This window comes from Rhodnius prolixus, unplaced genomic scaffold, assembly GCF_049639745.1.
Source record: "Rhodnius prolixus isolate KJV_2025 unplaced genomic scaffold, Rpr scaffold_8, whole genome shotgun sequence".
NCBI lineage: Eukaryota > Metazoa > Arthropoda > Insecta > Hemiptera > Reduviidae > Rhodnius > Rhodnius prolixus.
Window position 1 is genome coordinate 5,240,442 of NW_027411593.1, and position 27,972 is coordinate 5,268,413.

Consider the following 27,972-nt stretch of genomic DNA (forward strand, 5'->3'; position numbering starts at 1 on the left):
AAAAAAATATTTACTAGCCATGATAGTCTACACGCAATACAGAGATGTATTGCGTGTAAGGGTACGTTCACAACGGAGCTGTGAGCATAGATGATAGCGGAGATGATAGCAGTGATGCATCAGCGCTTATAGAATAACCTAGTACATTCTTATGTGAGCGTGCACAACGAAGCTGCGACTAGTGACTCATACTCGCTGCTATAAACGAGCATAGATGATAGAATTGAATTTTTCATTTTTCTGCTAGCTGAACTCCAGTATCGGAGCTTCAAAATGGAGGTAGAAAAATTAATTAGTGCTGTCTTTACTCATTATTTTTGGTTATTATTTTATTATTTACTTTTAAACAATATTTTGTTTTTTAAATCGTGCTTACATTTATTTTTATGTGTATTTATTTGTTTTTCCTCAATATAACCTTACCTCAGAGTTATCACTAGTTTTTCTTCTATAGTTATAGGATTTCCATGACAATTTTTCCTACGTTTACTTAATTTTGACCATATTTTTTCTAAAATTTAGTTAAATGTGGTTGGACCCATCCTCACATATTCAAAAAAACGATCCGGATAATTTCTAAGTTCCTTATATAAATAGTGAAATTCGCCCAAAGTACTTCGTTTTTTATTTATGGGATGTACATGATATTTTCTAAAGCGTTTTTTCTTTAAAATATTCCATTTTGTTGCTGGTGAACATAAAAACTCTTCTTCACTACTCGACATGTTGCATGTATCACAGCTCCGTTGTGCACACTAATCAGCGATTATATTTTACTCTATCAGTTATCATCTCTGCTATCATCTATACTCACAGCTCCGTTGTAAACGTACCCTAAGGCGTTCAAATAGAAGGGCAGTTTTCATTGGTCACATTGTCATGAATTCAGTCATCTGATATGTTGAATTGGATAGAATAAGATCGATTCTTCCCCGTGATCATAAGAACATGTTGTAACATGTCTTAATTTTAGAAATCATGTCTTACATACTATTTAAAGATTTTTTTTTTGTTTTGTTAAAAGATACTTTCAGTTATACTAGCCCTATTTCTGAAGAGAAGCTGCGACATGTGGTGTGTATAAGTTGTGTTAGATTCACCTTAAAGATGGATATTATTTGCAAGTCTTGTGACATCATTCACACCACGATGAAGATGACAAAGCGAATGACCGAGCAAAGAGTGGGGGGGATAATGTTTTGGCATTTAACTTGTGATCTATTTGAGAACAAGTGGATGTTGTCGTGGAGCCAGGAAGCGTTAGTCTCTTGTCAACAATTTTTCAATAAAGATCCCCTAAAGTAGTAATAATTTTCATAAAGTAATTGTTTGAAAATTCATTTTATACTTCTTCCTTGAAAATTCATCCACCAAAATGATGATCCACCTTTTACATTTTTTAAAATCCATTTTTCTGGAAAAAAAGAGAAGATTTTAAGTTGGTTTTAGATCCTGAATAATTTGTGACTTAGATCTAAAGGGTTATATCCTTCCTTGTAGAACTGGAGTGCAATAGCGTTCTCCCTTAATATGTGGAAGGAACCGTCTATAATACCCCCACCAATTCATAGCCTACTCTATCATAGCAATATAAACTATCATAGCAATAGTTGCAGTGAAAGAAAGTTGCGGGACTGTTCAAATTAGTATTTCTAAATCAAATACAAGTCTAAGCCGATAAGAAGTTCCGCTAAGAAGTAAAACCACTTCCGTTTCAGAAAATGTTTGGTTTCCTGTTTCCTTTTCGTAGCGAGGCGAGGGATATGTTATCTTTTACGCAAGTACTTTTTACATTATTTGTGTGTATATAGTATATTATACATAGTTTTAAACAATTGCTAGTTGATCTCACTGATTTTATTAAACCTTAAAAAAACAATGAATAGTGCAATTAGAAAACATTATATTTTATTGCAGAGAATTTTTGTAAAGACATTATATAGGTATGCTCTTTTTTTCTATATAACTTAATTGTGCAAGATATGGTCAATTTGCGGAAGTGTTGTGTTCAGAAATTTGTTAGGCATCCGTTTCTAAATTTATGCTTTACATTTGCATCTTTTTGTCTGCTGGGACAAAACCTTTAGAAACGCCAATTAATTTGGTATCTATGAACCAATCGTATCAATGTAATCAATTAGACTTACTTAGACAGTTCGTTAGCTAATATTGTGAAACATCTTGCTTTTTGGCACAATTAATAGAAACAGTTTCATTAATTACCTATTAATGCCACTAATTATGGTAACAAATTTTATTTAAGAGAAAAAAAGACACAAAAAAAATGATCAGTAAGCAGCATGGCGTTGACGTCATAGTTGCCATAGAAACCAGTTGCTGATGGCAGATGTACAACTCTATTTGCTCACCATGAAGGATGTTTAGATGAAGCCGTATCCATTAATGCAATAGTGTTTAACATTAGCCCTTTAAGTTTTTATTTTGATTAGCGTATCCTGGGATATCATATATTTCTATTTTATGATTCCTTCTTGTGCTTAAAATCCATAAGTTACAATTTATCAAGACTATGAAGTTTAGGGAAAGAATTATTTTTTTTTAAAAAAAAGGGGGCAATATTTGTCTTCGAGGAACTGTGAAAGAATGGAGCAGTGAATCTCTCTCTGGCATCAAGGGAACACGCGATTGGGTTGTTCAGAATGTGTCAACAACCTCTAGCCGAGAGCCTTAAGTGTCTAGGACAAAGACATGGTGCTAAGGAGCATAATATGAACGAATTTCACCTCCCACTAACAAGGGGGAAATTGAAAAATCTAAAATGATGGAGGCAGGAAAATGATTTGAAAGTCCGGAAGAGCAAATCCCCGTACATTTACTCGTAGGGCATTTCTCGGAAAAATTAGGTTGCAGATTCTGTAGGGAGATGATGGAGATTCGAAGCAGTCTTTAGTTTAAAATCTTTCACTCGCTCTGAATCTAGCCAATAAATTAAGATAATTAATATCAACTATGATCTAATATAATCTGATTCATACCCCCCCTCAGTGAGCAATAAAATATTATTTATAGATTGCATAATGAAGTTAATAAAAATAAACTTAAAAGGATAATTAAAAAGTTAATTACTAAAATTATCATAAATATCTTATACATTTTTTCTCATACTCCGATTATTTATTTATCTTAAGATTTAATTTCAACAAAAGTAAACAAAAAATAAATTCAGTAATAAGTCAGGTGACATGGTAGGGCCCACCCAATTGATATCTAAAATTTCACTTTCCACTGTTAAGATATTTTGCCACACACATACACACGTACTACTTGCAAAATCAACATTTTCATACGCAAGAATTTTTCCAAACCGATATTTACGTGTGAAAAATCTGTACCTAAAATTTGACACGAACGAAATGAATCGCTGTTCGACCTTTTTTTAGGTCAATGTGTGGTATTGCTATAAAATATTATTTTTTCAAAACTCACATCCTTTTTTTGAATTGAATTGTAGATGACGTCATGCTTGAGTAGTCATCACTGAAAAAAAAAAATGAAATATATAATGCATAATTTTTAAATTACACTTATTTAATATCAAAAAATTTAATAAAATCTTTGTTGATAAAGATACAATGAAATATACATAAGTATGTAAAAAGACAATTGTCAAAAAAGTTCGCTTGTCCACATTGTGTAGAACCAATATTTTATCTGCCAGCTAATGACATCTATTGGTGCCTTTTGCAACTAATCGAACAGCTGGCCTCGATTTTCGATTTGTGCTGGTCGCATTTCTATTATAACCTTTATGTTTAATTTATTTCTCAATCGTATTTAATTTTTAGAAAATATTTTTTCTTTAGTCGCTGAAAAATAGACCCATTAATGTAATAAATTTCAGTTTTTTAACGTTTTTATTATTATTTTTTTATTTTACACTTACGGAATGGATTGTTCTCGATTTTTTGATATTTTTTCTAAAATTGTTCCTAGAACACATTACATAAGAACAAGAACATTTTTTGAAAAAGCCGTTTTTGCTCATTTTCAGCATCTTTTTTCTCGAAACCTTTTAGATCTGAGTTGTTGCAAAAAAAAATTACAGTTATAAAGGAAGGCTTGCCCAATAATTTAAAGAAAATTTGGGAATTTTATCTTTTATAGAAAAATAGAAAAAAATTGTCAAAGTTGGGTGTTTTTCAACGTTACGCTTTTTCGTGCAGTTTTTGATGGTCAACCCTTATACAACTGTCCTACCGGACAGTTTTAATATACGGAATTTATTCCATGCATTGCTGCAAATTTAAACTGTTTTTTTAAACTATTCGTATATAATAAAAAACTTCAAAGCTTGTTGGGAATAATTATATGGATAAATTAATTTAATTTACTTAAAACATTGCTTATAGAAAAGTGAAAGAATTTAAATGCTATTTGCTAGCAGTGATTGATTGGAGAAGATTGTGCAATATATTAAGTTTGACTAAGGCATTGATTTATAAGAATTTGTTCTATTGATGCCCATTGATTTTTTTTTCTTACTTTCTATCCAAACAATTCCCGTTGTCGTTGACCTCATCGATTTGCTAAAACTATTTGTTACGACAATTGTGTTTTTCACTAGTTACGCAATCATTAATATTTGGTATAATAAATAATATTACTAGAAGCAGTTGTATGAAATATAATTTTGTTTTTATTATATACGTTCTTGTCCAAATATATATTTGTGTCAAATCATCCAGATCATTTTTTTTGGAGATAAATGCATTCACTTACTCTGTGGATGTATCCGGAAAAGAAAATTTTGACTTTTCACGTGGGGGGGAGGACTTTTCACGTTTCAAAAACGTGGAGAAGAAATCTCCCTCTCTACATAGGTTTTTTTTTTTTTTTCAACGGTATCAGTGCTTACACTATTAACCAATCAACAACTAACTGTACGAGGGTCGTTTGAAAAGTCCGTGCAAAGTCAGAGAGATAGCACTACTGGCGCGAATCGAGGTTATGTTTAGTTAGTAGCATCTCTTGGAAGAACACACATCAAGTTTCAGCCAGATCGGTCTATTTCTTTATGTTTGGCATTCGTTTGAATCGAGGAAGTCGAGTGATTTTCAAAAAAATGGACGAAAAAGAATTTCGTGTGTTGATTAAACACTACTTTATGAAAGGCAAAACGCCTGAGGAGACTAAAGAGAAGCTTGATAAACATTATGGTGACTCTGCACCTTCGATTAGAACAGTTTATAAGTGGTTTCAAAATTTTCGGAGTGGCCATATGGGCAGCAAGTGACGCTGAACGTTCTGGACGCCCTGTTGAGGTTACTACTCCAGAAATCATTGATAAAATCCATGATATGGTGATGGATGACAGAAGAGTGGAAGGTGCGTGAGATTGCTAGTGCTGTGGGCATCTCGAATGAACGGGTACATAATATTTTGCATCAACATTTGGGCCATGACAAAGCTATCCGCAAGATGGGTGCCGCGATTGCTCACGCTTGACCAAAAACGAAATCGTGTGAAGTGTTGCAAGGACGGTTTGCAGCTGTTCCAGAAGAATCCACAGGACTTTAAGCGTCTTTCCTTCACTGTGGATGAAACATGGATACATCACTACACTCCTGAGACCAAAGAACAATCTAAACAATGGGTTACCAAGGGGGAATCCGCGCCAAAAAAGGCGAAGACCGTTCCTTCGGCCGGAAAGATTATGGCGACTGTCTTTTGGGATTCGCAAGGAATAATCCTCATCGACTATCTGGAAAAGGGTAAAACTATTACAGGTGCATATTATTCATCGTTATTGGACCGTTTGAAAACCGAGCTGCAAGAAAAACGCCTACGATTGGCCCACAAAAAAGTCCTTTTCCATCACGACAACGCACCAGCTCACACCTCAGCAGTTGTGGTCGCATAATTAATGGAAATAGGGTTCCAACTCGTTTCACATCCCCCCCTATTCTCCAGACTTGGCTCCCTCGGACTACTATTTGTTCCCCAATATGAAGAAATGGCTGGCGGGAAAAAGATTTTATTCAAACGAGGAGGTGATTGCAGAAACGAATGGCTATTTTTCAGACTTGGACAAATCCTATTATTCGGAAGGGATCAACAAACTAGAGCAGCGTTGGACGAAGTGTATAAGCCTAAAAGGAGACTATGTTGAAAAATAAAAAAGGTATACCCCAAAAAATTAAGTAGTTTTTATTTTTGCACGGACTTTTCAAAAGACCCTCGTATGTGTGTTTAGCAATAACTGGCTGATAGGTTTTTAAACATTGTATTGTTTAATAAATTCTACCAAAGAAGAATACACATAGACATTATTTGAGAATATTATCTCCTTAAAATAGAGGGGAACAGTGCAATATCTTGTGATCTCATTAAGAAACTTTTCCCTTTCTTTACTATAATTAGGGCAAACCATAACTACGTGTTCAAAATCCTCCGTTTCATTACATCTCCTACACAGAGGAGAGGCCAATTTACCTATTCTAAACAAATATGACCTACAAATACCATGGTTTGCTCGCATTCTATTTATTATGGTAACAATTCTTTTACCAAAATAACCATCTTTAAACCATACTTTATGGTTAACCTGTGGTACCATTGTTTTATAAAAAGCCCTTATCCGAATTTTCAAATTTACACTGCCATTTTTCCATGATTTTTCTTTTAACCCAGCCCATTTAAATCTGATGGCGGAAGAGGGATCGCTAAGTACTCACCAGAACTACTGGCCTCCTTAGCAAGTAAATCTACTGTTTCATTATTACTAATACCACAGTGAGCTTTGCACCAACCAAACTTAATATTCTTTCCTTGATTTTTCAGATTTAAAAGAGCTTCGGCAATGTTAATTATTAAATGATTGGCTGATGCCAACTTCCAATGATACAGGGCATTTAAGGCGCTTCTACTATCACTAAATATGGTGATATCTGTGGCATCCAAAGTATAAGAGTATACCATAGCCTGATACATACATAGAAGGTTGTACCAGTGAATGGAGATGACTCATAATTGAGTTGTATTACTTAATAAATTAGATTAATTGAATAGTAGGTGACGTCATGCTTGTGTCGTCATCACTGAAAAAAGAAATTAAATATATAATCCTAAATTTTTAAATTTAAATTAATTATTCTCTCATAAATTAATAATGTTGAAAAAAATATATTGTAAATTAATCTTTTTTTTCCTTAATGTAACTTTGATACTAAAGTTATCAATAAATAAAACAGATGTCGAAAGATAATTAAAAAAAACATGTGATGTCATTGGGGGGAAGATTCGTTCATTTGAACGGGTTGGCATAGTGCCGGGTCTAGTTCATTGGGCATGCGTACTTCTTCAAACTTGGTTTATTCCCTTTTCAGTAGGTTAGCAATCCTCCTTTCTTCTGCACTGTGCCCGAGCCCTTTATTTTCAATTTATAATATATATTATATATCTCTGTATTAATCGGAACTGAAGATAAATATAAAAAAACAAAAATAGTTTTTTTCATTTAACATTTTTTTTTTGTTGGATAAAGTAACTTTGTAAGGAAGCGGAAGAGGTAATAAATACTACGTTTAGAAAAATAAAACAAAAAACCAAAATCCGGTATCAAGTGAAGTGTATTTTTCCCGGGTGTTTTCTTTTAAATTTGCGTAATAAATAATTAAAAAATAACTTCGTTTTATAATTTTTAAAAAAAAAAAAAAACTAAAATCTTTGTTTACATCGACAAAAAAGATACTAGCCCTGAACTAACCAGAACACGCCCTTTTAACTATATTTCTTTGTTTTAAGGCACCTAAATATTGCACGCGCTTTCTTTAAACTCCATTCTTTTTATATATATATTTATATACTTTGCATGACCAAATAATTATCTTTTTAACATTTAAAAGTACATTAAAAAACATTCGAATCTAAGGGACCACAAAAATTAATACAAAGATAATAAATAATAAATAAAAAAGTTAAGTTTTATTTGCTGTGTGTGATTTAAAATAATTTTTTGACTGTGATAAAGAATTTATCTTTTGTTTTTTGGTATTAAAAGTTTAAAAATAAATAATTAATAAATTTATTTTAGTAAAATTACAAATAAAAGGCTTTTCTTATGCGTGTTACTTTATGCTTAAGCATTTATTATTAAGAAAAAAAAAAACAATAGTCTTGTTATTAGTATTTTTATAATAAAACGTTTGGGCCTAAATTTATTAATTGAAGTCTGCTTTAAAACAAAACAAAAACAATAATAACAATAAATAATTATAAAGAATAATAAATAAAATAGAAAAAGTTAATTAATTTAAACAAAGAGTGACGTCTTGGTTATTAATTAATTTTTCTCTTGCTAGTTTGACTCTAAAAGTTTTAATATTAATTTTTTAATAAATAAATTATACCTGTTGAATTTGAAACAATTATTTTGCTGTATTATTAAAAAAGATTCTCTCTAATATAACTTATAATAAAAGATAAGAAAATACTTAAAGATAAGAAGTTTTAATATAAATTCAATTTAAAAAAAAAAAAATAAAATAAATATATATAATAAACTCTTTTAACTTCTTGTTACGCTGAGACCCCCATTTATTAAGACGTTCAGACTGTCTCGATATACACAAGATATAGCATTGTTTCGATTTCTAAGCAACAGTCTGGAATGTATTAGCTATGTACCGAGGAGTCTAGCCGATATGCGTTTACAATTAATTGTCGTGGAAACTGGTGAAAAATGGAGACGTGCCCTTTTAAGGTAAGTGTTAATTATTTGTTGTTAGTATCGATAATACTTTTCAATTATTTGGTGATCTCAATTTTGGCGGTGGTGTATTTTTAATTTTTTTTTTTTTTTGTGGTGATAGAATCGATTAAACTGTCTCGATTCATATTTTTATTTTGAACAAAGGCAACTTTTTGCGTAAATTTTTCATTTATAAAGAATAATGAACCCAATTTAAGTTGTCATTATTTAAATAATCTTTAATTTAATAATTTCATGCAGATTATATTGTTAAAAATCTCGTTCTTCGTAAATTTTTGCTTCATTTTGCCTTTTCAATCTCTAGTTCGTTCTTTGTTTGTGCCTTTTATCCTATCCTAATGTTTCTCCAATTTAGCATATTGACGTTAAGTCTGTGTTTAAGAGTGATTAATTTGGTACAAAGGGCAGAATGCTGGATGAGATTTGTAAGCATGGTATGGTGGACAGGTTGGTCCATTCCATTCATGGGAGTCTTGTTGCGCGTCCATGCGTGGGCGTAGCCGCCTATCATTGACTTGGTCGTCGTCTACTGGTGACGTCAACTAGATCGATAGTATCACTCTCGCTGGTTTTTTCTCCGCTCGCCTATCGCCGCGTTATAGCGGTCGATAGAATAATCACGTCAAATTTTTGGACTTTTAACTTTCTTACTTAATGCCGTCTGAGTACATGTACATATATTGAAGGAATGTACGATGAAGGCACGTGGAGGTTTTAAGTGGATAAGTACTAACATATCGTTGGTACTACCAAGGTTACTACTTTCTCAATTTGGGTACCACTCCACCTAAGTAACTTCTACGATCATCAATATAACCACGATTATATCTCAAACTCCGTCTGCGCGAGGTGAAGACGTTTATATTATCCCTCCCAGGCGCCTCTAACCGGAAGGCTCAATCCAGAAATCTTCTATGGATAGCATTTCATATTCTTTTGGCTTTTTTGATTGGCAGTTAGAAAAGACTTAGCCTAGGGCACCTTAAATCAAAATAGTTGCTCACATAAATCGATCCTTGGATTGGAGAGCACCCAGATGAATGGTGTATGTTGTGTGTTTTGAAGGTTGTAGGGTGAAGTAGAGAAATGGTGAATGTATGGTTGAACTGGGTTATTCACAGATATTCACAATGACGTAACTGTTTTTGTATAACAAAAAATAGAAAGTTGTCAAGACATAGATGTATAGATGATGATTTGTGACAAAAGATGACAAACACATCGCTGATAAGCAGTGGCTGTTTATCTACTGTATAGAATTTATTATCGCAGAATTATCTCTGCTCGTTACCGTTTTATGGCTATTTAAATTTCACAATTTTCTGTGGTTAATTAATTTTTATAATTTACTTATCAATTCAAATCGTATTAGCTATATGAGCGCACGTGATCATGCAAAGCAAGTGCGCTTACCTTGGTAATAATTTACTAATAAGTAATTACTTATTCTCTAAAATAAGTTTATAAAATGATCTCGCAGAAGTCGCTTTCGCAATCTTAGGGACAGTGATGATGTTATTTTACGTTTCTTTTATTTATTAGACTATTTGATGCTTTCAAGTATATTTTAGATCAGCTGTTTGCTTGGACACGAGCGGATTATTTATTTCAAAAAAATAAAGTAACTAAAATACGCTTTAAAATAATAAATAAGCTTTGGAATAATCAATTTAATTATTATAAGGAGGCTAGCGATTTATAGTTGTTGAAGTTAGAACTACAAATGACTGAACTAAGTGGCTACGAATCAGGATTACAATTATTAGTATTATGCGGATTGGCTAGATCTTATTCTGTATGGAATACCTTAGAAAAGCCTATCGATTTTCTTCAGTTTTAGGTTAGGTTAGGTTATGTTATTTCTTATTCCTTACTCCTTACTCGATGAACTTGAAAAACAAAAAAAACAAAACAATTTTATAAATTGTTTTAAAGGAGTTCAAATGGATTTTATTATAACTGTATAAACAGTAATCACAATAATAATGATGAAACTATTGGTGACATTTATTGTGTGACAAACAAATGATTAATATCATATCGTGAGTAATCGATAAAGTATGTTCAATTGGATTGTTATTTATATTGATTTTAATTAGTTATTCCTTCACAATATTCACGTTCATCGTATGGAATATTTCTGTATAGTAGCAATAAAAAATTATAATAATAATATATACTTCGGCTATAAATTCAAAATTTTACACTTAAGCGAAATATTAAATTTGAACTTAACACGATTTTTCGTTTTTGAATAGTTACGGCGGAAACATACGAGAGTGAAAGATCGATTTGTAAAACCAATTTTATTCGATTCAGAAGACCTTAAATCGGACACTTCCGGTTAAGTCTCTGAATAGAAAATCTACACGTTTACCTTTTCCTTTGTGTAGTGTAACAGAAAGTAATTTTTGTGTAATATTAAACATCGCATTATAGTAAAACAGTAAATTTGCTGTAAGTTAGCCTAGTAATTATCCACTAATAAGTAAATATTTACTTCAGAAAAACATTTTTGTAAAGTCACTTATCTTAAATCAGCAAAACTTCCCATTATAACCTAAAAATGTCCAGCTCTCACACAGTGAACTTTGTACACTTTATTATTGCGGTATAACAAGATAAGATTTGTGTGTGTGTGTCTGTGTGTGAATTTGTGAGTATTAGTTAAAATTGAAATCATTGAATAAACAAAATAATTCGTCATTTGTGTATATATACTCAAGATGGGGGAATAATTTAAATTCATTTCCTAGAAAACATTTTAGAAAGTCTAAAATTTGTATTGGGAAATTGTCAGTGGCAGTGTAATAGGAAATGCTCATTTAGGAAGGTTATGGCGTCAGAGGAAGAAGATCAGTGCACCATTGAAACTAAGACCAACGGAAGCTGTAAAGGTGCTTAAGGTTAACTTACCACTCGGGAAATACTGTAGACGCTTTTATCAACTTAGAAACGTTATTTATTAGCGACAATGAACATAAGAAAAGATTTATCGATAAGTTAAGGCGAATCTACGTGATTTTTGGGATTAAGCCCAAAAGCTGAGGAATAAGTTGCTCTTCAAAAAGTACTAAAGATGGTCTAAACAGAACAAGCTAGGATCTTGTACCAAAACTCGAGTTTTGGTTAGACTAACTGAATAGTCTGGTGTATTATGGGCGTAAAGATGCACGAACTTAACCAATTAAACGTGGAATTTAGTTTAAAAAAAAAAAAAAAAAAAAAAAAAAAAAAAAAAAAAAAAACCTTCACAGTTGACGACAATGACGTAGTATACACGTGTCGAACGCAGGGCAAAAACAACCAAAAGTTTACAATGGTCGTAATAGTCACTGTGCAAGCGACTTTTTCTGCAATCTCTCTGGGAGGGCTTGAGATTACCACGAGCATTCTGTGCTCTTTCAAAAATCTTGCACCGCTTCACTGCTATGCATTGCCTCTAGTTAACTAGAGATGGGCAAGAGCTTTGCACGAGGAAGAAAAGAGCTTTTTGAATTCTGTGTAAAATGAAATCATGCTCGAACTCGGAGGTCTGAGAACCTCTATCTAAGGTATAAAAACGGGCATTGCACAAGGGTTTGTGAGCTTCTATTTGTGTGCGTAATTCCCCAATCTCTAATGCGGAGATTTTATTTATAATGGCAATTTTATATTTTTCACGACGAGTATATACGTCGAACGCACCGTAACAGAGATTTGGTTTGACGTGGAAAATAAGTAGTTTGGCAGAATATTAAATAAAATCCGACGCCTAGACCGGAAATGGGACATAGGACCGCAATACATCCTCGCCTCGCCCTCCAACCGCATGGCTAGCATGATGTCTTACTTCTTCGTATCCAGAGGAAGCTCAAAAACAGACATTTCCTTCTGAAGAACTCTACGTGATGAACTGTAGTTTCTACTTTCCAGTTAGTTCCCATAATTTATGGGACTCCCACACTTGCCCATGGTTCATTGGGAAAATTGTAGGGCCACAGAATGGTGACGTCACCACTGCACTGCGCTGTGCTTTACATTAAGTTGGGCTTAACTTTTCACCAAAATATATTCGTAAGTAAATAGAAAAGATTTATTTATTTATTTCTGGCAGCTGATATTGTATTCCTTATTTTCCAGATTTTTCTTTAGAACACTTTCTTCAATACTTGGAGTGTTTCCAAATTAAATAAAACTAGGTCATCTGTTAATGGAAACCCACGGCGGACAAAATGAGGGCAATACACGCAATAAAGCGCACAGTTATTTATTTATTAATGAGGGAAGGTGGTGGGGGAGGTGAAGCCCTTTAATGGCGAATGAGCCTTTTTCCCTAACTAAATAGTATGAAAGTCGGTCACTAGCGATAACATGCATTTTAATCATGGAACTTGTGTTGTTTATATTGCTATCTAGCAGGCCTTGGTATTGGCGGCAACGTGCTCTTAGATTGGCGCCGTTCTTTTTTATCGATATCTCTCTCAATCTAAGAATCGATAAGGTGGCAGTTTTTTTTCTTTTAAACTTTTTTAATTTAACTTATTTCGCGTAAAAAAAAAAAAGATAAAGAAAAAGGAAATATGAGAATTATGCAGAGTTTTGGTTGCCACCGGAAGTATCCATTTCAAGTTAACCTGAATACGAAAAAGGATTTTTTTTTACAAATTGTTGCGTATGCTATGTGTACTCAAAAGTTAAGGTGGCACTACTGCACACGACCTAAATCGTCCAGCCGGAACAACCACTTTTTAAAAAAAAAAAAAGTTTAGTTTTTTAAGGTTTTCTCAAAAACGGCAGCGATTTTCTTTAAAGTTCTTGCCCTGATTGCGCATTATATTTCAATTAAGTTTCACTTCTAGGCGAGTGAGTTATTGCCATTCTTTTATAGTCCCATTTTCGATGTAATGTACAAATGTTTTCGTTTTTTTCTAAAAAAATAATAATAATTAGTCTCAGCTATTTAATCCTTCGTAGAGTTTTCCAATACAATCACGATCTCTATGTAAATCCAATTTTAACATTTTCCCCTAACTTCCGCTAAGCGATGCCTTACGTCAATTAGCTTCCGTTTCATTGGTGTCTCAATCATCAAGATGCGGGATGTATGACGTAGAATAGCTATTCTTCCGGTAGATCGCTTTTGAACAAAATGTTATTGCCGTATTCCATGGTACTACTACTTATGCGTCACTTCTACTACTCGATGGAGTTAGACTGCAAATAGTCTGTATAATACGTACAGTCGACTCTCGATAAATCAAAATCCAAGGGACTACAAGAAAAATTCGAATTATCGAGACTTCAAATTATCAAGTAGTTTAATTATCAAGAAGGGGGGAAAAAAATCGAATTATTAAGAGTTTTTATTATGTATATATGTATAATATATTGAAAATACGTATGAGCTTACCTAAGTTGTAGACATATATAGCCTCAAGTAAAAAAGTAAAAATAATGAAAACGTCAAAAAAGAACAAAAAATTACATATGTATTAACATTTCAATAAATAATAATATACAATAATAAATATACATATGTACCTAATTTAAAAAATGAACAGTTTTTTGTTACAATGTGGCTTGACTTAGTCAAGTGGCTTAAAATTGTAGAAAGCGTTGATGGTGGAATATTGAAAGTTTTGGCGATATCTTCTTTTTTTCGAACCATTTTTCACGGCCGCGATAATTTTTTCTTTGTCGGACACAGTAAGGGAGACGTACTTCCCCTTCGTGACAAACTAAGAAAGAGAATTGGAAAGTTAAACTGGGCTGAAACGAAGAAAACATTACGCAGGAAATGAACAATGATCGGAAAATGAGAAGTAAACATTACTAGGGAAAATTCGAATTATAAAGAGGGGAAGCGGCCTCGTTCGAATTATAGAGCCTTCTCTCCCTGTTGTTAAGGGAAAAGGATTTCGAGTTATCAAGCGAATCGAAATACACTGAACTTTTTCGATTTACCGAAGTTAGCAGCTGTAGAGTTTGAATTATCGAAAAATTCGAATTATCGAGAGTCGACTGTAATAATAATAACTAGAGTTGTATGGAAGGGATTAGCTATGCGGTTAGCGTACTGGACTCCCACGCGGAGATCCCGGGTTTGAATCCAGCTGCTGACCCTTAGATTTTCTCTTTTTAGGAGCTTCTTACAATTGGACAGTGTTGTCTGTAACGAGAGAACACTGTCCGGAGGCCGGCAGGGCTCTGAAAGAAAACTGCGGGCGCCAATAACCTTAGATGTTTACGCGCCTTAAATCATTTAAAACAAAAAAATGAGTTAGAGTAAGTAGTACGCGCTCGCGTAAAATTTTTAGATATCGTACGTCATATCCTCTTAGATAAGGCCTTATCAAGTATAGCTAAAATTTTTGCTGTTCTATTAGTTATATACGTTATATCCGATTAGTTATATTTGTGGTGTCAAAATTTACTGATATGTATCTTAAAACAGAAGTAGTTCCTTCTAAAAAAAAAATCAGGGCATCAATAAAATCTTTAAACATATTTGGTTGCTATTTCTAGAAGGCTGTGTAAAAAAAATAAGAAAATTGCAGAGAAATTATGAGGTAAAAAAAGAAAATAATAAATTGCCAATTTTATTCGTTCTATTTTCTATCTTGTTTGCTCTGGATTGCACGGCTGGTGTAATGGCGGAGGCGGGGGGGGGGGGGGTAGTTGCAGTAGGTCACATTGCAAAGGTCGCCATGACGTCATCGTTTTATTGAATCACGCAGCGCTAACCTTTTGCAGTTTTTTGGTTAGCTTACGACGTCACCAAGTCTCTTAGACTTCATTAGTTTGTGAGATAGTTTGAACTTGGCCTATTTCCCGTTTTTTGAAAGTCCCGCTTGTCCTTCCTGTTAATGGAATAAAAAAAAAACAACTTTTTCAAGCTTGGAGTTTTTACTGATTTTTAGTAATTCTTGTTCTATATTCCATGCTCTATAAATCGTAACAGGCCACTTAAATCTACTTACATCCTGCCATGTGTAGCAGACAAATTCAGATGGTAGGAACACTAGAAGGAACTACCTTCACAGAATCCATTGTCCTCGGAAATGCTGCGACCATCTTCTCCGTGGATATACGTATAAAGAGAGAGCTACCTGCTGGATTTTTTATATTTTTGTGAAAAAAACATATTGAGCAGTTAGCTCAGTAAGTAAAGTAATTGCCTATTTTTTTCTGGCGGGGCCTTAACGTCCAACTACCAAATTAGGTGTCGTGGACGGAGGTGACTAGCAAACATACTTTTACTGTAAATTTCTTTTATTAACCATTAAATAAAATTCAAGGCCTAGACCCCGGGAATCGAACCCACTAACCAACAATACACATCTTAGCTTTGCGGGTCTAGTCTCTTAACCGCTCGGCTATAGTGGCGCCAACCTTCTAATTCAGTTAGCTCAATATTTCTTTTGGGCAAAGTTTTGGTTCTAAATGTGCCAGCCCGTACCATTCAAAAAGAAAATTTACTTTCCTTCAGTTTTTTGCGCGATTTTTTTTTTTGGAAATGTACTCCAATATTGTTATTCTTTAATCTTCACTGACAGAAGAACGTCCTACCAATTTTTCTTTGAACAAACTTTCAATTATCTGACAACATTAAAATTTTAAGTAACCCTTATCTAATCTAAAAGTATTCTTAAGTACCAATTCAGAAGAGCAGATCATTTTAAGATTTTATGACTCTTCTAGAGTAGATAAATAAGTTGGTGATATTTAAATATTTAGTCACGAGTTTGAGACATTTCCCCCTCCAGATATAATTTGATATTTGACCTTAGATTGAGTCAGAATGATTTACCAGTAAACTATTCAGTTATCTTTTATTATTTTTTGAAATAGTTATTTTTATTACTTTTTTACGTAATTAGTTGATTATCTAAAATGTTATTGCCTCTGTTAGTGATAAGATATAAGATCCATTATTTTTTCATAAATAACAGTTCAGTCTAGTAGGTTATATAGTTCAGTTTGGCTGTACTTTTAAACAGTTAAACAGTTTTAACTAAGGATTTATATACACTATAAAAATTCAATTTAACCAACCATGCTAATTAAAAATGGTGATTCTTTATTCAACTATAAAAGGTAATTTATTTTATAAAAGTAAAAAAAGTAATTAAGGTGCTGGAAACGAACTGACAGACTGTTGAAATAAAGTAATGGCCCATTTTTTTCAGACGGGTCTTAACCACCAATTAGGTGCCAATAAAGGAGGAACAAGCATTAACAAATTTTTTCTAACGATTAAAAAGTGGGATTCGAACTGGGGAGCCTCGACTTACATATCCACGCCTCTCAACTACCAACTAACACCATCTCTGACTGATAGATAAATTCGCAAATCTATTTCAAAAACAGTAAAAAGAAAAAGTATCTTTAGTGTTCAGCGGAACTTTTCTTTTGGAGCGCCTTTGCGGATATTACCCATGCTTACGAAGAGGAACAGGATGTAATAATGACGATCATTCTCAATGAAAACTACGCGTTTATAAGGCGGTCTCTTTCTTTATTACTCGAGCGCGCTGCTCAAAAAGTATTCTCTCTCTCTCTCTCTCTCTCTCTGCTAGGAGTCTGCTAGATGTTTGGGAGTGACCATTTCGAATACACTGTCCTGGAATAATCATGTCAGTGATATTTCAAACGGTATTTATAAGTCACTGTACCAGCTAAGACTCCACAAAGACTTGCTACCTGTACCGCTCCGTAGACAGCTGGTCAGTACACTGATATTCCCTTATTTGGATTATTGCTGCCTAGTGTATGCTGATTTGACTGCGGAACTCAACTTAAAGCTAAAACGATCACTAAACTCATGTGTCCGTTTTATATTAAATGTGCGAAAAGACGAACATATAACAGCACATTACCATGAGTTGGGGTGGCTTAATGTTGAGTTCCGCAGGAAATATTTTAAGGGCAATTTTCTGTACCAGTTGTTTAGGACGCAGACTCCACGATATCTGTTTGACATGTTTACTGCTAAGGGTGTACTGGACTTACGGACTACAAGGACTGTCCACACCAGACTGTACATACCAACTTACAGGACTGCTACCTATCAGAACTCTTTTTTCGTCACTTCCTGTAGACTGTGGAACGACCTACCAACGGACCTTACGAACAGGAAAACAATTTTTAATTTCAGATTTTTATTTTATGACTATTTATTACAGGAATTTAGGAGGAAATAGTTTATTTATTTATTCTAGCTGTGAAAGTTATTTATAATTTTTTCTTATTAGTTTATATTTATTGTAAATAATTTTTTGCGAACAGCTGTTTGGATTTTATTATTTTAACCGAGAGTTTTTTTGAGTTTATTATGTAAATTTTATTTATTTTTGTTGCCCTTAAGGGACCTGAGTCCCAGGGCACAATAAACGTATCTTTCTTTCTTTCTTTCTTTCTCTCTCTTTATTGTAGACCGCGAAGTCGAAAAATTATTCAAACATTATAAAAAGGAATAATAATACCTGATACAAAAAAATGATGTTAAGCAAACTTAAAAAGAGAAATCTCTTTATTGCTGTTGAGCCAAGACCAATTACGTCAATTTGACGTTTACTTAAGATATGAATATTTTATAGCAGAAAAATTTAAAACGAACGAATAGGCTCGTTCTAAAAACTAAAAAATCAAACTTCATGCAACGCAAAGAGCAAATAAAATCTGCAAGAAGAGTACAGTTTGTTGTAGAACTATCGGTAACTATTTAGATCGTTCTAGTGTTCGTTTCCTCCTCTCTCTCTCACACTCTTCCTGCCATATTTTTTAAAAGATCTGGAAGGAAACTAAAAAAGAAGTCGATTACTTTGCTTTGAAACCTTTTTTTTTTTGTTTTCCAGGAAAAATCGATTTTAGAGAGTGTTCCGGGAAAACTTTGTTTCATCACACTTCCTGTAGAACAGTACCATCCGGTTACAATGAACATATGTAATATTGAAGACAAACAATTTTTTTTCTTTTTAGTTTTTTATAGTTTTAGAGAGAACAATTACACAAATTGTTGCAGTGAAAGTCAGATTAGGATTTACACTTTGTTTTTGATGTCGGTGTTTAGAATTACATCACTGTACTATACAATTTACAATTTTCTCATTAACAAAACTATTGCTTGATTATAGATTATTATTTCGTAGAAGATAGTTTAATAAAATACAATATTTTAGATTGGTGGTTGATAGGTCCGATCAGAAATCAAGGTTGAGGGCACATTATCATATCTAAATATTTATGTTATCTTAAATTAGACAGAAGAGACTATTAATTTCACTATATGTATCAATAACGAAAAGGAATAACTATTAGATATACTGTATGAATCAATAAAAGACCGTCAATAGACTATAAATAGAAATTAGATCTTAAGATTGAGCACATTTTTCTGTAGAACAATAAGATCAATTTCTCACCAAGATTTTGTGTTTACTAAGTAGAGTTATACCTCCTTCAATTCAGTCAGCAAGTGTAATGCGATGAGATGGTAACGTAAGTGAAGTCGAAATCTCTTCCACCTTAATTGACTCTGCTGATGGATGAATGTCCAAAAACTGGATACAGGGTTACAACATACATGCGTGCCACAATGGATAAGATGTTTTACAGAAATATATATATATATATATATATATATATATATATATATTCTTTTATGACAAAATGCTTCCTTCTTGCAAAGATTCCTTCCGTGGTGAGGCATTCTCCTACATCCGGTTCTCATGATCTTAGTTTTTTGATCGCGATGCAGGCTGATTTTCGGAGTACTTAAGTAGATTTTATTTGCAATAATTATACAAATGATGGGTAGAAAAATTGAATAATCATTCTTTTTTAAATTGCACATTCCAAGGTTAATGATTAACCAATTTGACTATTTACTTGATTGCATAAGATGTACTTCTCTTATTTTCCCCTTTCTAGAAAAAATAGCACAAAATAAAATACAAAACTTTTAAAATCATCATATTATTTTATGCTTGTAGTTGATTTGCATACTTAGCTACCTCTGGCGACAAATACTTGTTTTGTAAACATGTAGTAACTTTTCGTATTATAGTTATTTTATACTAATCTCTAACCTTCATTCATTCTTGTAAAAAAAAGCTCTTATATAAGCTTTCTCATTGCTTGTAGTAATTAGCAAACAATTGTTGATGAAGCAATCATACTCAGCAATCAATGCTGATTTATTCAAAGTATCCTTTAGAGAGGGAGGCCTAACCCTAAATTCTTCCTGAGAACTGCATTAAAATGAACAAACAATAAGGCACTTTCCGGTAGAGGATTTCAGTTACAGGTGGACACACAAACACACACAAGTTTGTTTGTTTCGTATTCAGTAGATCTTCCTTAAAAACGGATATTAACTGTAACCTGACTGCAAAACCTTAATTTATACTCATACCTAAAGTTTTTTTTTTTAATTTATTTTGTAATTTACCATCTGTATACATCGTATACAATAAGTAAATATGGAGAGAGTGATGAACTGGTGCGGGAGGAGAGCAGGAGGAGAGAAACTACCCAGCGGTTGCGCTCTCTATAGGAGAGAGGAGAATGTGAGTAGGAGAGAGTGATGAACTGGTGCGGGAGGAGAGCAGGAGGAGAGAAGCTACCCAGCGGTAGCACTCTCTATAGGAGAGAGGAGAATGTGAGGAGGAGAGAGTAATGAACTGGTGCGGGAGGAGAGCAGGAGGAGAGAAACTACCAAGCAGTAGCACTCTCTATAGGAGATAGGGGAATGTGAAGAGGAGAATATGAGGAGGAGAGAGTGATGAACTGGTGCGGGAGGAGAGCAGGAGGAGAGAAGCTACCCAGCGTTAGCACTCTCTATAGGAGAGAGGAGAATGTGAGGAGGAGAGAGTGATGAACTGGTGCGGGAGGAGAGCAGGAGGAGAGAAACTACCCAGCGGTAGCGCTCTCTATATGAGAGAGGAGAATGTGAGGAGGAGAGAGTAATGAACTGGTGCGGGAGGAGAGCAGGAGGAGAGAAACTACCAAGCAGTAGCACTCTCTATAGGAGATAGGGGAATGTGAAGAGGAGAATATGAGGAGGAGAGAGTGATGAACTGGTGCGGGAGGAGAGCAGGAGGAGAGAAGCTACCCAGCGGTAGCGCTCTCTATAGGAGAGAGGAGAATGTGAGGAGGAGAGAGTAATGAACTGGTGCGGGAGGAGAGCAGGAGGAGAGAAACTACCAAGCAGTAGCACTCTCTATAGGAGATAGGGGAATGTGAAGAGGAGAATATGAGGAGGAGAGAGTGATGAACTGGTGCGGGAGGAGAGCAGGAGGAGAGAAGCTACCCAGCGTTAGCACTCTCTATAGGAGAGAGGAGAATGTGAGTAGGAGAGAGTGATGAACTGGTGCGGGAGGAGAGCAGGAGGAGAGAAGCTACCAGCGGTAGCACTCTCTATACGAGAGAGGAGAATGTGAGGAGGAGAGAGAGATGAACTGGTGCGGGAGGAGAGAAGCTACCCAGCGGTAGCACTCTCTATAGGAGAGAGGAGAATACGAGGAGGAGAGAGGAGAATAATAGCGTTTAGTTCTTCAGGCAGTAAGGAAGTCGCGGGGCCACTGTCGATTTAGTCGGCGAGGAGTATTAGGGATGTCAGAGGAAGCGAGAGACAGTACAAGAGGATTAGAGCTAGTCGAGAGAGTAGTGTGGAACTTTTGGTATTTAGTCTTGGCGAGTTGGCCTATGAAGGGAATGTTGAGGTTGTGAAGAGTGAGGTTAGTCACCGTAGAAAGGAGCATCATCTATCTGTCGGAGGAGTTTTGACTGAAATGTCCTGTACTGTCCGTAGGTTTGTAGGTTTGGCTGAACCCCCAACAGCTCTAGTCCGTAAGTCCCACCGTAGGTTTGAGGATAGTGTTGTATATTAAGCGTTTGAGTTTTAAGGGTAATTTGGAGCGTCGTCCCAAGTAGTCTGTAAAGCAGTTTCACACGTTTCGTCATTGCTTGTCTTTTAAGTCTAGTGTGTGGGTTCTACGTAAGTCGTTTGTCTAGCCCAAGGTAGCGCACCAAATCATACCTAAATTTAAATACCTAAAAACTATTGTTAAAGAACTATTTGAACCGGTTATTTATTTATTTTTTTTTTAGCTAAAAGTTTATCAAACATTCTCCTCTAAGTAACTAATCTAGTTATACATCAGTAGAGTTCGCTTTAATAGATTTCTCTCTGCAGATCACAGCATCTTTTCTTTTTTTTTTTTGTTAGTTGTTTGGCTGTTTTGTGTTTATAAATACCTTCTTTGCAGCTGACTGTTGGCCAATCTCCATGATATGCGTAGCTTCTATCTCATTTAGAAACTAGTAAACAGGAAAATTATTTTTCAACCAACTCTTCTACACATTTATGACATCATTACTTCTGTCTAGCTAAATTTGTACGTCCGGTCAAAATAAAATATAGTAATGCTCTTCTTATTTATTTTTATTTGTTTTATTTCCGTCAACTTACATTTTAATTGGTTGTATTTCTATTTCAAACTAATTAATTTTAGTTTTTATAATTATATTTTAAAGATTTGCTTTATGATTACTGCTAATATTTTATTATTGCTATTTTTCATTCAATTGAACAATGTTGTTTTTATTGAACAAACAGACAAACAACATTATGGATGGACTTCAGATAATGTTTGTCAATATTGATGACTTGTGTAATTACTTCTACGTTTTTACGCATGGTTCAAGGTTTAAGGTGGGTTCTTTAAAAAAATATTCTTTGGCAAATATTCATCTTTTGACATTTTAATAATTGCAAACGTCCGGATGACTAACTATTGCCAATTTTTTTACATTTTCAATATTTGAAATATCAATTTTTCGAGGCCCTGTAAGTCGAAAAAGTTTCATTTTTCTGATTGCCCTCTCTCTCACTCTCTCTGCATTTTTCCATCACATCTAGACAAAAAAAAAAAGCAGATGATAAACATTAGTTATTTCGCGTAATTGCCAGTAGATGTTGAAGGTGTTGGTCAAATTCAGTCACCGGAAGAAGTACCTGTTTCTAGTAATGATCCTTTCAATTTTATCATTTTTCTAGAAAACTTAGTTTTTTTTTTGTGGGGGGAGCAGTTCTTTGAGATTTATAAATCCTTACATTGCCAAATAATGTTGGTGTCAAAGGTCGTATTGTGACCTTACAAGGTGTATTGTAACTCCTGGTGGTGCCTGGTGGGTTAAACTGTTTACCTGTACGATGTTCCCTTTCAAAACTAAGTTATCTGAGAAATTTTAGAACCTAAACGGATTTAATGGAGATTAAATCCTCCTCCAACACCAGTTAGCTTTCCCCTGGCATCTTGAATGGTTGAGGAATGCAGACAGGAGGTGTATCCCCCAGACTTCTTTATCTTAGGGAAACGTTCCAATTTTCAGCTTCTTCAGCTGTCTTATCTATTAATCGGCAGTATCCTATAAGGAAACCCTAGTCAGCATGCGAAGCCTATTGTTAGTCACTCCAAGGTACGCCTTAAAACTTTTCTTATTATAGTAATAGTAATTGCGCAGACAGGACTTCGCCTGCCCTAGTCCTAGGGTGATTAGGCGTGGTTCTGCAGATCTCCACTCCTCATTTCGCCTAAGAGGTCAGATTCGAGAGACAGGTACATATTCAGACCAATTTTTAAGACCCTCTCTTTTTCTTTTTTCTTTTTTTGGTATTTCCGGGGATTGAATCTGATGTTTCCGGAGTAAATTTGATTTCGAAAATTACACACGAGCGCAGTCCCACCTCTTTAGATAGAAATAGAAAGATAGATAGCGCTACGAGACGGTGTAAATCTATTCAAGTCAATCTTCAAGCTAGAAATCCCTGCCACCTATAGTTTAGTATAATGTAATTTATTTAGTTACAGAAAGTAAAAGTAAAAATGATTTCATAACTAAAACATCTCCATTAAATTATCTGCAGAGATTAAATGGCACCTTTAGACTTCTAGTTAATTACGTGTAAGACCTAGAGGCGTAGAGGCCGTACGACTTGCTAGAGTGGGAGGATCCGTTACGTAACAGGTGGACAGACTAGTGGATGAGTCGGCACTGAGGAAGTAACGCTGGCTCATTCATTGAGCTCGACCGGACGGCGGACCGACCGCTTCTTATATCGTGATCACACGGATCCACACCTAGCCATCTGTATAAGAATACTTTGCATAAAAGCATAACTTCTAATGCTAAGCGGGGTCTGTTATCTTCGTGAAACAGTATGTGAATTGTCCAGTAAAATGCAACTATTGCTTAACTAAAGACATTTATGTAATGGGCTAATTCCTTAAGAAAGTCTATTGTTTTCGTTCTCGGTATCTTCTAATGGAACTTCTCATAAGATTCGTTTTCATAAAATTGCAACGTAGATTATGTAGCAATTTAAAAAAAATGAAATCCTAAATGGGTATTTGTGGTCGCGAAATTCGTGTATTTTCTCTGAACTCTTCATTTGGTCGACTCCAATTAAAATCTTGATTTCCAACGGCTCTCTAAGTCAGTTGTCCTAAAGAATACCCGAAACAGGGTGTAAAATCAGATGAAAAAACATGATCCCTTATCGCGCTACACCGCAGTTCCTTATTCTGTAAGGGAGACTTCTCTGAAGAGTTATGAGATTGAGGAGTAGTGTTTACTCTGATGTAGAGAAGGTTGATCACAAAAGATCCCTCAGGAAATTGCAGAATTCCATTTATTGCGAACCTTATCGACTTCTTCTTTGGGAATCTCTTACGTCACAAGGGAAGACGCCACACTAAAGACACGAACAGTGACTTATACGGACATCCCTAACGGAGAAAACAATGAATGTTGATACGCTCATAGGGAATATTAAACGTGTGTAAACCCTATGTGTTTGGACAGACAAACTTTTAGCTCATTCTCTCTCTCTCTCTCTCTCTCTCTCTCTCTCTCTCTCTTGAGAGCTAATCTGTGAGCAAACACTGTCACTTAAGGGAGCCACAGCGGATCTTTACGTCCCCGTGCATTTGGCTTTATAGCCTAGCCACGTCATCTCCAAATTTAAATTATATATTTTTTTTTTGAGCTATGAATTTTGAGAATAAATATTCTCGAATGTTTCTAAGGTCCCTCAACCAGCCAAATTTTTCATTTCGAAACACACTTTTCCGTACCTTATTTATTAATTTTTTCCATCCCAGACTGGAGCAGAAAAATTACGCACCAAAACAAGAGTTAAATAACAAAAAAATAAAATAAAGAAAAGGAGTCTGGTTAAAAGTTATGTTTATCTCTTCAAGGCTGCACCACAAGGACAATTATTTTCGTTAAAACAAGTAACTTGTTATTTCAAATGTTGGTATGACTGGAAATTGGCTTTAATTTATTGTTTTGTACATATTTTTGTTTTCCATTTACTTACTTACGTAAGAACTACTTGAGTGAAGTTAAGCTTATACAGGAAATTAGTGTTATAGATCCTCTTTGAATACGTATTAATATTCTGGTGTGAAATACGCCCAGGGTTTTCTCTTACTACAATTTTTACAATTGTAAGAGTGCAAACTCTCTTAAACCAAACTTAAGAATGTTGCCCAGAAGTGTCCAATACTTGGGGTTTATAATTTCCATATTATCCGGCCATTACATTGTTCAAATTGTAAAAAATGCAGAAAATAGGTCCGCAGTGCTGGATAGTAACATATCTATGCTTTTATTCGTCGTAACACGCATATTTATTGTCCACTTACTGGTTTCCGGACTTTCATCAGATAAGTTTAAGAGATTTTAACTTCAGTATGTTCCATCTTGCACTAGTTTTCAAAATCTGTTCAGTTGCAAAAGTTTTCAGAATCAAACTTTTGCCCTTTGTATTATTCAAACATTTCTTTTATTATGAGCTCAATTTATTCACAATATTCAGAGCTTCCGATTAAAGTTCAGAAAATCTGATACCATTATTATCATCTCATTATCAAAACGCAATTATAAAGGCAGTGGAATAAGGCCACCATTGGAGTTACTGATTGTAACCAGCAAATTACCTCTTCTCACGTATGGTTGTATTTTTGCTGTGGAAGAGACATCCGTTAGTTACAGTAAAACTGGTGTTCTTGCCTATATCCCACTTTCAATTAACTCCTATACGATTACTCATAGAAGAAGTCTTGTGAGTAACTTATTATTATTTTAGACGTTGAACGCTGAAATTAGTAGCTGACGAGAAGGGCAGAAACAGTGCTGTTTTTTGCAGCCCTTTAGTTTTGTAGCTTGGTTCGTGTTATTGTTTTAACTGGGCCACAGCGTGAATGTCCCCCACCTCTAATCAAGAGTATAGTCTTTTGTACAGAAGTTTACTTTTTTATTTTCTTCAACGTTCTATTTTCTTCTCTCTTTTATATTTTGTCGTCACGAATGTAGAGTGCGACTGATCGATTTTCTACGATAGTAGAAAGTAACAGCCGGTCAAATCGCGGGAGTGCAGAAAACACATTGGTGAATGTAAGTGAGACAGTGGTTTGGTTAAAAGAGGAAAGAACTAGAGATTAGTCTTCTTGTTTGGCATGCAGATCTAAGGCCGTATCTCAGCACAATCTTCCTCTTCTTCTTCTTCATTAGGTTTCTTCTTTTGGCTACATTTCCAAGCCAGGCTATTTCGGTAGAATATCTTTCTCAGGAATCTCTTTCAGGAGATATTAAAAAAAAAAAATCCATTAATCTGTGTCCGGCACAAAGTAACAGTCTATAATATTCCTTGTTTTATTCGTCTTCTTTATTAAAATCTCTCTGCTCAAAGCGAAAATATTAATTTCTATTAGGAGCCCATAGTGATGTTATTATAAGTTTTATTAAAAATAAGTCGCCAAAATTACCCTTTTTTTACTGAATCAAGTTTTGACATTTTCTCCAAAATAATTCTTACGATTTTCTTTAAAGTTGTTTAACTGATAGCGCCCAGAGAGGCAAGTTTATTAACCTGTCTTTAAACGATTTAAAACAAACTGGTAGGTTCAAGATGTAAGTGTTGAGAGTTAGGGTTATCTATTGGGTAGGTTAGGCCCACTAGTGGTCTAGGTCTAAATGCCTTAGGGCACGCTATAACTCATGGCACTCAAACAAATCTACAACTTTAGTTTGGAACATTTATTCCCGGAAAATTTAAACAATTCTGTAATAGACTTCCCAATACAGTGTCCGTTTTTAGTGCCACATACGGTTGTGTCTATCACCTCTATACATACTGTTATGGATTTTTCAACTTTTTTTAAAGGTTTTGAGTTTGAGGTTAGTAAATTTTATACACAGAGATCTATAATTTTTCTATGAAAGTTCGTTTTGGGCCTGTCAATTGGAAGGTATTGATAAAGTGTTCCCTGTAAAGGTCCAGTATTGGCCGTTATTCAGCTGTGTTTATAATTTTACTAATATATGGTGTAGTTGCAAAAATTATTGGATTTATGAAAACGTAAACCTTAAGATAATCGTCTGAATATTCACTGTAGATGTTGTTTTCTTTTTGTAAATGACGTGTCCGTAATTTTTATACATTGGGTAATAATTATGTGGAACTGTGTCAATGAATGAATGAACTATAGATTCTAGGAGGTGAAAGGGAGCAATCTTAGAATCATTGATGTAGTGCTATGAGTTCATATAGCAAAAGTCTTACGGATGAGTCATGCTACAAAATTATATCTATACACATCATTAATTTATTTATATATAACCAAAACATAACCTACACACATCTACACATTGGGGCGCAAACGTTACGTTACGTAAGCAGCAAAGCCGGTCTTTGAAATTCTTCCAGTGGTTTTGTGTGTTTGTTTCTTTGTGTGATACATAGAGTGGGGTAGTGTTGTTTAGCCTTTCTACCGGTTGCTACGTCACCTGTGGTGGGAGCAAAACTGCCTATGGCTCGATCAGTTGACTTCGCAACCCCTGTTTCGTTCGCCCAGTCAGTTGTTAGAGTATCGTGTCTGTTAGTGAATCTAAAAATCATCACCAGCTGTCTGGTTAAAGTTTGTTTCTAGTTTCGTTTATTTAAACCAATCAACTGTGATACAATATTGTGGCTGTTCGTATAAATTGTAATTCTGTGAAAGAAGAAAAATTGCAATAGTGATTTCGAGTATGTTCACAAGTGTTAAAAGTATACAAAAAAAAAAACTCTTTTCTAGATATGTTTGAATTTAATAAGACATAATTTCATAAATCCGATGACCAACAATGACTGTGCCAGATCAGATAAGCGTGTAAGTTGTAATTACCTTAATTTGATGGAATTA

The 27,972-nt window shown here is 34.4% G+C and overlaps 1 protein-coding gene and 1 long non-coding RNA gene across 9 annotated transcripts in view; one reads left to right on the forward strand and one right to left on the reverse strand.

The window, feature by feature from the left end:
• The window catches only part of LOC141450752 (phosphatidylcholine:ceramide cholinephosphotransferase 2-like), a 67,099-nt gene that overhangs the window by 19,960 nt on the left and 19,167 nt on the right, over nucleotides 1-27,972 (forward strand). Inside the window, exons 1-2 of one of the 8 annotated variants that reach the window (XM_074121498.1) lie at nucleotides 16,664-16,810; nucleotides 18,571-18,658. The exons of 2 other annotated variants lie outside the window; for them this stretch is intronic. In XM_074121498.1, the coding sequence (XP_073977599.1) occupies nucleotides 16,783-16,810; nucleotides 18,571-18,658 (116 nt within the window). In that variant the 5' untranslated portion in view covers nucleotides 16,664-16,782. Of the gene's footprint in view, nucleotides 1-7,251; nucleotides 8,723-16,653; nucleotides 16,811-18,570; nucleotides 18,659-25,722; nucleotides 25,851-26,773; nucleotides 26,966-27,597; nucleotides 27,940-27,972 lie in introns of those variants that run through there. 5 more of the 8 variants (XM_074121500.1, XM_074121502.1, XM_074121499.1 and 2 more) reach the window with 5 other exon arrangements.
• Nucleotides 3,132-14,195, reverse strand: LOC141450757 (uncharacterized). The gene is made up of 3 exons (XR_012456291.1): nucleotides 14,124-14,195; nucleotides 10,538-10,620; nucleotides 3,132-3,498 (listed from the first exon to the last, which is right to left on the reverse strand). It is a non-coding gene; the product is annotated as an uncharacterized lncRNA (long non-coding RNA).